The sequence below is a fragment of the Frankliniella occidentalis genome, unplaced genomic scaffold (genome assembly GCF_000697945.3).
Source record: "Frankliniella occidentalis isolate FOCC.00 unplaced genomic scaffold, Focc_3.1 Scaffold401, whole genome shotgun sequence".
In the NCBI taxonomy this organism is placed as follows: domain Eukaryota; kingdom Metazoa; phylum Arthropoda; class Insecta; order Thysanoptera; family Thripidae; genus Frankliniella; species Frankliniella occidentalis.
The window spans coordinates 162,618-172,792 of NW_026267523.1; the positions used below are offsets into that span (position 1 = coordinate 162,618).

The 10,175-nt window shown below is 61.3% G+C and overlaps 1 protein-coding gene across 1 annotated transcript in view; it reads left to right on the plus strand.

Annotated features, from left to right (window-relative positions):
• LOC127751264 (uncharacterized) overlaps positions 1–10,175 on the plus strand; it is a gene marked incomplete at its 5' end in the record, with an annotated part of 23,179 nt that overhangs the window by 2,040 nt on the left and 10,964 nt on the right. Inside the window, one exon of the mRNA XM_052274503.1 lies at positions 9,227–9,358. Within this exon, the coding sequence (XP_052130463.1) occupies positions 9,227–9,358 (132 nt within the window). The remainder of the gene's footprint in view (positions 1–9,226; positions 9,359–10,175) is intronic.

The following is a 10,175-nucleotide window of genomic DNA, read 5'->3' on the forward strand; positions in this document are numbered from 1 at the left end:
CCCCGCCCTGCCCCGCCCCGCCACACCTGCCGTAGTGGGGCGGTACATCGGACTGTACTGCCGCCTTGGGATCACAGTCATTACAACCGGGCCCCTCCCTCCTGGCCAGCCTCGTCAAGGCCCTCCTGTAGGAGCCCTCCCCACTGCTTCCCCCTCCTGGGTCCCCACCCCAGAGCCTCCCTCCAACCCAACCGCTCCAACCCCTTACGCTTTACGGTCCCCGCATATGAGCTCCGAGTTCCTCTTTGCTCTATCGGAGCAACACACTAACTGCTCATGGTGGGTAGCTAGGCATCCTTCACGGAGAAAGTTGTTCATAAGCGACTCTGCACTGCTCGCTCGCTTCTCTCCTATCTCTCTCTCTCTCTCCCTCTCTCCCTCCCGTCCTCCGTCTCTCTCGCTCGAGTGTTGCAATAATTAGCAGGTGACAGGGGCGGGGCTAGGAAGGGGGAAAGGGGGGGTCGCAATCGTAGCGTAATATGAATGCCTCGCCATACCACACATTCCTACCCGAGTGCGAGTGCTCGGCTGAGCCCGAGGCCCCGAGGAGGCCTTCGGCAAGAGCCGAGGTGTCACATTAGGTGACACATTGAGAGAAAGTATATGCCCGCGATGGCGGGCGCCGAGCCACCTCGCGAGCTTGTGCGATTTGGATCCCCACTGGGAGTCCTGAGAGTTCACTAAGGCCCGCACGCGTGCATAGTTTAGTATCTGTGTTTAGTCCTGTGCCCTCCTTTGCCCTCCAGTCCGGCCGAACGCGAAACTGGACGAGTCCTTGGACAACGCCTTCGTCGTTCGCATACCCTTAAATTATATGCCGCGTTTTCTCGCCTCGCCAATGTTTTTTGAGGTACATATTCGTTTATTTCCTGCGTCCTGTTTCCAAGGCCCGCGCTCGCCGGCTGAACGGCTTTGGGCGGACTCGTACTGTATACCTTTCACCCAGAGTCAGTCGGCTGCGCACGCGCGCTGGCCTCTTCCCCCCACCCCTCCCCCCTACACGTGTGTGCGCGTGTGTGTGTTTGGTTTGCCAATCGTCGTCGTCTTCTGTGTGTTCTTTTTGTTTTTTTGCTGCTCCACTTTGCCCTCCCCGCCCCCCGCCCCGGGTGGTCCGTCTGTCAGGGCGCCCCGCCTCATCTTCACCAGGAGGGGCAGCGCGCGCGTCCACACGGCTGGCCCTGGCCCGGGCCGCACCTCCGCGACTGCCTCGCTGACCTTTGGAGCGCAGCGGGACAGGCGGCAGCAGGGGGGAGCATTGTGAAATTCGGACTTTGACTCGTCTTTCTCCCCCCTGAGAGCAGGCGGTCACCACCGCGCGCTTGATGGATTCGACGGCTGCTCCGCGTCGCCCGCGCTCTGACTGGCTGGCCAGGCTCATGGAGGCTCCATAGAGCCGCTCCTGGAATCTGAATAACTCCACTGGAATGCGAGACGGTTGGCGCGGTGCTGCAAGTTTATCTACTGGAGGCAGCGGGTCTAGGCCGTCACTCGACGGCTCCTGTACTTTTGAAGGGCCGCTGCCTCCTGTGTGCCTGCCTCGCGCTGACAAACCATTTTCTGTGTAATTAAATAATAACGTTTTACAACGTTTTTCCAAACGGCGGTACAGAATGCGGTATGACGAGGAGTGTGGAATCTGCTCCGACGTAACTCTCCTTACGCGCGGCGTCCATGGCTCTCGCACTTAGGCCGCCCCGAGCCGCTCACTTTTACGCCCCACATTGTAGGCCGAGGTCCGTCCCGGAGGGGCGCAGCTGCAGCGCCGCGTCAGGCATCATAAGTCTCCGGGGATCGTCGCGGAGTTGAGGGGCTCTTGCTCTTGTCGTCCACTCCATACGAGGCGGACTTTACGGCGCCGGCTACAATGGGGGGCGGTTTGTGAGGTCCGCGCAGCGGAGGGCGCGGCGGGGCGGGGCAGGGTGGGGCAGGGCGGATAGCTAACCGCCGCGGCGGCCTCGCGCGGTCAGTCATTCCTTGTAATGTGTCGCGCCGGTATTGACCTACATGCTCGCCAAGGGCCCGGCTGGTGATTAGCACCTGTTGCACCCCGTGTCACCTGCCGCCATTGCCCCACAAGCGCAGCGCGCTGCTGCGGGGGCGGGGTGGCTCTGGCCCTCGAGCTGGCGGGGCCCTTGAGCGCGCGCGCAGGAGCTCTAGCCAGTGCCACGGCCTCCCGCCCGCCACCGAGCGGCCGTGCTGCCACCCGAGGAGCTGGTTTGGATGTCAGTCGCTGATCCAATGATGTCGACTGTCCTGTCCATCGTGTGCCAACAGCGGCCAGCGCGGCCAGTGTGGTGTGTTTCTCTGTGAGTGTGTGGCGTCGTCGTCGGCCGCACCTTTCTTTCCTTCCGTCGGGGCGGGGCGGGGCGGCGCGGGGCGGCTGGTTCGGTAATCGGCACGCCACGCCCCGATGTGGACCGGCTGGACAAAGTATGGAAATGCCTGGTGGAGAATGATTGGTCGGGCCGGGCCGTTACGCGAGTCTGTCCCAGCCTGGAGGGAAACGCAACAGAGACTACTGGGTTGAGCTGACTATCGCTGCTGGAGTCGCTTTGTCCAGCAAGTCAATTGTCGCCATGTGACGGGCGTTTGATGCGTTGGATGTTTTGGCGGGTAACGCACAGTTTTTAGTGGAATTTCAACGGTTGATGCTGCTCTGCCCCAAAAGCGAGGAACGCGGCACACCGGCAGGGTGCGTTGCGCGGTGCGAGCGAGGTTCCGCTGCGCCGAGCGCCGCCCGCTTTTGGGGGCTCGGCGGCGGCGGCGGCGGCGGTGGCGGCGGCGGTGGCGGCGGCGCGCAGCGAGTGCGCTGGTCAGGCGATGATGGGCCGTCGGCACGCGCGCGCCGCTCAATGACGTGGGCCTTTAGGTGTAATTGATCTCTCGCTCTCTCGCTGCTCAGTCTCAATTTTTGCCGGTCTTCCGCTTCGCCCCCCGCGGCGCGCCGATGGCTTGTGAAAGGATTCGATTATTGACGTTGTGTTGTGGCGCCGACAGAGCAGACGGCGAGGCGGGGCCGGGCGGGCGGGGCTCTCCATAGGGCAGGTCAGTTCTTCTGCGGGCGCGACCCGCCGCCGCGCCACGCCGCGCTCGGCCTGCCAACTCGCTCTCACTACTCGCCAAAGGAAAATAAAAGTTATCGACTACGCAACGGGCGATAATCCGAGGAATCTCTAGTCCCGGGGCGCCGGCGCCGGCGGCCAGCCAATGACCACACTCGCCATACACATCGGCGGGATCGCAAAGGGCGAAAGGGCGGCGGCATCGCTGAGCATTTTCTCTTTCCGGAACTTTTCTTGCGTGCGATGTCTCGGCCGCTGCCTCCGGCGTGCCGCATTTCCGCTCTGTGCACATGACACGCAGCCGAAAGCCCATCCCACCCCAGCCCAGACCCGAGGCCCAGGCAGGAACAAAACAAGCCACCTCCCTCCCGCATGGCCCAGCACCTACACCCAGAAAAAATGAAAAGCCGCAGCAACCATCGTACGGTTACTCAAGGGACAATGGTTGAGGACTATGACTGAGGCAACAACAGCACAGGTCGCACAGGTGTATCAATAAGAAATATGGTTTTGCCTCAACCAAATGTTATGGTTGCCTTCTTGCTAAAACTTTTCATTTTCCTGAGTGTGGTTCTAACTACTGCACCCGCCCTGATCGGTGGAATGCGTCGCGGCCAACTTTTGAAAATTTTGTTTATATTGTACCGTATACACACAAATTCTTAGAAATGTCTGTTTGCAAAGTAAATTTTACGTTTCTTATACCGTTTGCGGAATGGCTCTTGCTTCGAGAGTAGGGAGTCGGTACGGTACAGTATGTTCCATACATTAGCAAAGTGGCCGGCGGTTTCCGCCTACCTGTTTTTCTCACCTCGCATTCTTATACTCGCATTTCTTCTTGTTGATAGTGTCGTTGATTGTGGCTATTTCGTTATCTTCTTCTTCCTTCTTCTCTCCCTCCCCTTCCTCCCCTTCCTCCCCTTTCTCTTCTTCCTCCTCTTCCTCTTCTTCCTTCTCGTCCTCTTCCTCTTCTTCCTGTCCTTCCTCCTCTTCCTCTTCTTCCTCTTCTTCCTCTTCTTCCTCTTCTTCCTCTTCTTCCTCTCCTTCCTCTCCTTCCTCTCCTTCCTCTCCTTCCTCTCCTTCCTCTCCTTCCTCTCCTTCCTCTCCTTTCGTCCTCTTCTTCCTCTTCGTCTCCCTCGTCCTCTTCTTCCTCTGCGTCTCCCTCGTCCTCTTCTTCCTCTGCGTCTCCCTCGTCCTCTTCCTCCTTCTCTACTTCCTCTGTCCACTCACATCTACAGCGGTGAGCTGTGGGGTCCGTCGCCTTCTCCCCATCCGCGCGCCTCGGCCAGTGAAAGTAAAAGTGCGTCACGCTGCGATACCCCTTCCCCACTGCCCCCCTTCCTCACCCCCTCTTTTGGTCTTTTCCTCGCGAGTGTCTGGAGGTGGTGGTGTTGGCGGTGGCGGCGAGCGACGGACAGCAGGATCATCGGGATCCTGGAGGACGCCGCCGTCGTCTCCAGGAGGACCGAGCCCGTTGGGCCCAACTCACCCGCGGCCACTGTTTGCCGGCCCGCCCCGTGCTCACCTTGGACCCGGCCGGGCCTGGCCGGAGGCGACGGGGAGGTGTAAGTGTGCGCACACGGCCCGCACACGGTCCACACACGGCCGGCCATTAGCTCCGCCTCTAACGATACGGTCCGGTTATTCGGCCTTTTGGATTCCGCAGCAGCAGTAGCAGCAGCAGAGAGCGGCCCGCCCGCGGTGGGTCCGCCCGCCCTTCGGATACCCGCGGGAAGGTCAGCACGTCATGACGACGCACGCTTTTGGGAGGAGAGGCCGGCGACGGGGCGGGCGGGCCGCGGGGGCTCGGCCCCCCAGGGCTCATAGGCGCGCATGTGTCGTGTTTACCGACGGGACGGGCAATGCCAAACACGCCGCCTGCTGTGTAGTGCCGCACCCTGCAGCGTGTCCTGCCTGTGCTACTCTGCTCGGCAAGACCAGAGGCTCTGCCTGTCATCCCCGGTAAAGTTCCGGGGCGCTCAGCCGAGGCTGACGCTGACAGAGGGATACCGCCGTGTTCAACAGTTTGATGGGCCCCCGCCCCCGCCCGTCCCCGCTTGTCCCCGCTTGTGGGCGATCGCCCGCCGGTGGTGACAGTGTGTGAGCGCGCTGTCGCTGTCTTTACCTTTACTGAACGGGGCAAGCGTCTGCAGCACAGAGGGCACCGCACCGCACCGCACCGCAGTCCGTCGCGGTCACAGCGGTTGGTGATGCGGACAGAGAGAGTGGGGAGAAAGACGGGTATGTAATACACACAGAGACGGTCACACAGGGCGGTGGGCGGCTTACAGGGGAGGAGGGGGGGGGGGTCGGAGACAGTTACGGAGTTCTCGATTCTGTTCGGATGTCAAGGGTAACCAGTCAGTGGGGATCAGATGCGCAGCAGGCGGCAGTGCGGGGAGCATGGGCGGGACGGGGCAGAGCGGGCCGGTCTGGACACCCAGGCCCCCCGCCTCCCCTCAAGCCTCAGACGGCCCCAGGTGGAGCAGATCGTGGCGGCCCTCCATCTTGCTCCTGTCTACTCGTGTCTCTGTGTCTCTTATGTCCTCCGCCTTGCTGCAACCCCCACCCTCGGTTTCGTTTTGGCTACGTATCAGTAGACGGGCTGCTCGCCGGCTCCCCACGGACTGTGGGCCCGGGCTGGCCGGGCCTGGGGGGCTGGAGTCGCGCCCAGGCCCGAAGGCCGCCCAGTGCAGCCCGCCCCGCCCTGCCCCGCCCTGTCCCGCCCGGCTCGACCACGCCACCGACCTGATCACGCTCGACGCCCAGCCCAGCCACTTGTCCCGTTAAGTTGTACGAAAAAAAAAATGTCCATTCAAAACTACGAAAAAATAAATAAATGGGGAGTCTCGTGTATTACAACTCATATTCCGACTGCTTCCAAGCCAGAGTGCCACGCTTGTCCACAGCACAGAGAAAGTGCTCTCGGTCGTGGCGGCGGGATGGCGGTGGTGCAGCGGGGCGGGGCGGGGTGCGTCGCGATGTGGCGCGGCCGGGCCAAGGTGCAGGTGCGGCTCCAGGCTGTCGCCGGACTGGACCGGACCCGTGGCGAGGCGCGACGTGTGTGATGCCCACGTGTTACCTATCACCCGCACAAAATCACATGGAAGAACGTCCTCGCGCCCTGCGGTCCAAGCCCACATGGTTAGGTTCGGGCGAGTTTGAAGCGGCGCTTGACCCTCGGCTGGCGACGCCGTCCCGCGCGCCACGCTCCGCCTCCGTCACCGCAGTTTATAGCGTCGTCCTGGCTTTTGGGCGAGAGAACAGGGTAGGGGCTGACTGAACTCATCTTCTTCTCCCCGTCTCCGGGTCTCGTCCCTACACGATGTGACCCTGGGCGGAGGGGACGGGCGGGGGTAGGGGACATATTAAACCTGACCCTGCTGTGTGGTGGGCATGTATGACGCAAGCGCCCCGCTCAGGGGCGGATCCAGGGAGCCCCTCCCCCTCTCCTCCCCCACCACCTGCTGCCAGGCTAGATCTCGTTCAGCTCCGGTGCACTTCTGCGTGGGGGCCTAAGTCGGTCTCATCTTGCTAGCACCCCCCCTCCCCTTCACCTCCCTTCAACTTCCCCCTCCTTTTCTCTATCCATCCTCAGCCGTCCGTAGATATGACTGCGTAGTGACGTATCTTTTTCATTCTCGTCATTGAAAAAGCGAGGGGTGCCCAACTGTGGTAATCAGGTGTACACATACTTGGTGATCATTGATAATACACACTCGTGAGGGGCTTTTCAAAGCTCAAATTTCTTGATTGAGACATGCATTTTTGTGACCGCAAGGACAATAAATTTGCATAATACTGTACAAGAAAATGTGCTAGTGGCCGCAAATACATTTGTGATAGAGACGGGACGGACGATAAGCCCAATACAGGATACTGAATGGCCTCCTTATACCATAGTCATAAATTGATTCATCTAAAATGAAATAGTATACAGTGTATTGCACTGTCTGTCTGGAAGAAGCTGTGAGGCTATGAGGAAAACTGAACCTGTGAACCTTTTTTTAAACCACCGAGGGGCCTTCGGGGCCGTCTGGCTACGCCGCTGCCGGGCCGGTCCAGGCGACTCCGTGCGGGGCTGCGGGGCCTGCGGGGCGGATACAACAGGTTCCCGAAGGGCCCACAGGAGTCGAGAGCCTTGGCGGCTATCTGTGGGGGGAGACCCCTGGGGGACAGGTAGGCTCGGCCCGAGGCTCGGCCGGGCCCTCCGCATTCTCAGACTCCAGTGACGCAACGCCTCCTCATCCTGGATTGGTTTCCAGGTGGTGGGGAACAGTTGCGCTCCGCATTCCTCCCCCTCCGCCAATAGGGTGTTCCGGCTGACACAAAACCGGAATCATGAGAAGAAAAGCACGACAGGCGCTCGTGTTTCCACCACCTGAACCCTAATCGGTCAAACGGGCGAAGGAGCAATCAGCCGCAATGATGCGCGTACAGGAGGAACCCTGGCGGACGAGGCGCAGCCGTCGTAGCGCTTTTCTGCTTTGGGTTCTCGTTCCTTTTCAGCGGCTTTTCTAACGGGTGCTTACCCCTGCTCGCTCGGTGGTGGTGGTAGTGTACGCGAGCACCACGTCCAGGGGGGCCTCGAGGCGCCGGCGTCGCATGGCGACGCGGCACTCCCGCACAGCTCGCGGCCCTTTGACGCGTTCCTAGTTCCTACCGGCCCGACCCCGGACGCACCCGCACCGGCAAGGTGGTGACTTTCACCGAAATGGCGGGTGCCTCCCGCTTCCCCCGCTTCCCGCCCAGAGAACATTAGGCTTTGATTTGAGATAAGGCAATTATCTTCTATCGCACGCCCCTCCCCTTTCTTCTACTCTTCTCGTCCTTGCGACTTGCGAGGAAGCGATAGCTCTCTTGCTCTGCCTATAAACAGCTGGACGGCGGAGGGGTGACAATTTATTGGACGGAATAGCGTGCATTTTGACGGTGGCGAAGAGCTTCAGCAGAAGCTTGTGTATGCCCCGACCCCTTTGCTCGAGGCGATGTGCATGCCGGGCCCCTCGCGCACCGCACTCCTCGCGGGCGGTGTCCCAGCCGTCGCGTTATATGAGACGGCCTGCCGGGTCTGGACGGGAACGAGGAGGCGGGCTGCGGCCCACCAGGACCGGGCCCTCCACGTGGTGGGCCGGGCCGCTGGCCGCTGCAGCCGGACAGGTTTGGCTCGACTACTGCCCAGCCCCTCCCCTCTTCCTGTCGGCCCTGGACAGCCTGCGCCTATTCTCAGCCAGGGCCGAGTGTCTACGAAAACTCATCCCGGCCCGCGCGCCGCCTCCGGCTGCAGGGCCTGGACCGGCTTGTTCGCCTCCACCTTCCTACGCCCCACCATGCCCGGGCCTGTGGCCTGTCTGGTCCGGACTTTGAAAAGAGGTTCTGCATGCGGCAATGGCTGGACCAGCCGGCAGCCGTGGCGGGGCGTAGCGGGGCGCGGAGGGGAAGTCGAGGGCGCGTGGGGGACTCTAGGTGAAGGACCCCGCACCGCCCGACGCACCTCGAGGCCGCCGTCAGGCAGCCTGTGGGGGTGTGGGTGCAACGGCCTGCGTGCGCCCATCCTGCACTGGGCTTTTGTTTTGGGGCCGTTAGAAGAGACCCGCTTTCACATTCCAGCGCTGGTTCCTTTGGCGGGGGCCCCCTTGGCCAGTCCCAGCCGAACCCGCACCCTTTCTGTGTCCCTAAACAGCCCGACGTTGGCGTCCTCCACGACCCAAGGCCTCTTGGACCTGCAGCCATACCCCCTCTCCCCCGCCCACCACGCCCGCACACTGAGAAAAATATTACTGTCCGGGCACTAAACGTACGTCTAATGCTCCCGACTTTTGTCCCAGCTCAAAATGAGATAGTGACCTGCCAATGAGTTTTAGTGCTGTGCTCTAAATTTTCTTTGCCTGGGATGCTACGTTTAGCTCCCAGCGCTAGACGTATAGTGCAACGAAAAAACGTCGATCTGGGGATTAAACGTATAGTGCTGAGACAGATTTTTTTTTCTCAGTGCAGGCAGACCCAATGCCTTTCTGTGTCATGCAAGGCGGAATGTGACCGTGGCTGAGCCTGAGGCCACCTGTGCCCCCTCCCTCCAATCTTTTCGGAGACCTCTTCACTTGGACGACCACGACCAAAAACTGTACAAATTTGACGAACCGCCCGATTATTGTGTGTTGCAGACGGCCGTCGCGGGCAGCCGCCTGCTCAGCTCCGTGCGATCGCAGCAGCCTGGATCTCTACCCGAGTACCGCGTCGACCCCTACCAGCTCGTGGACGACGACCTCAAGAACGTGCACTTCGACGTACAGGAGGTAAGTAGTGGCTAGTGTGCGCAGTGCGCTTGCTGCAGCGGCGCGCCGGAGCGCCTGGCGGGTAGGCGAGCCTGTGGCGCGTGCGTGTGCGGCGGGTGTGCCTACCCGGGCGCCTCGCCCAGGACCCCGGCGAGCCCATTCATTCGCAACGCGCCGCCGCGCAGACCGGCCCAACCGCCCCAACCTCACCTCTCTCCCTCTCTGTATGTCTCGCAGCTCGCAGTTCTGTTCCTCTTTCCTTTCCTTTGACTTTCCCTCTCTCTTGCTGCCGCCCGTGCTCTTGGGCGATGATTTGCCGCTGTTGCGAAAGTGATCAGAATCCGCTACCACCGGCCAGACGAGCGCGCGGGCGAGACGAGCGCTACCAGACAACCTTGCCCCAGACGAGGGGCGGGAGGGGGCAGAAGGGGTAGGGTCATGAGCGGCCGGAACCATATGAAGAATGCCAATTTGCGAACGATTCCAACCTGGAGGCCGCTAATGAGCGTAAAGTAGCTCCGAGTAGCTCTTGTGTCATGACAGCCCCAGTCCCAGTAGTAATCCTCTTTGGATGGCCACGGGGCTGCCGGGCGTCCTGCCCACCTGCCCGTGACACTGGCGCTGCTGTTCGTGGTGGCGGCCCGGGCCCGCCAAACACTTGTGCAACCCGGTGGTATGTGCTGTCGCGTTACAACAGCGAAGGGGCTTAAAAAACACTAATGAACAAATACACGTCTGTCGCCGCTCCACGAGCTGCTCCACGAGCTGCTCCACGAGCTGCTCCACGAGCTGCTCCACGAGCTGCTCCACGAGCTGCTCCACGAGCTGCTCCACGAGC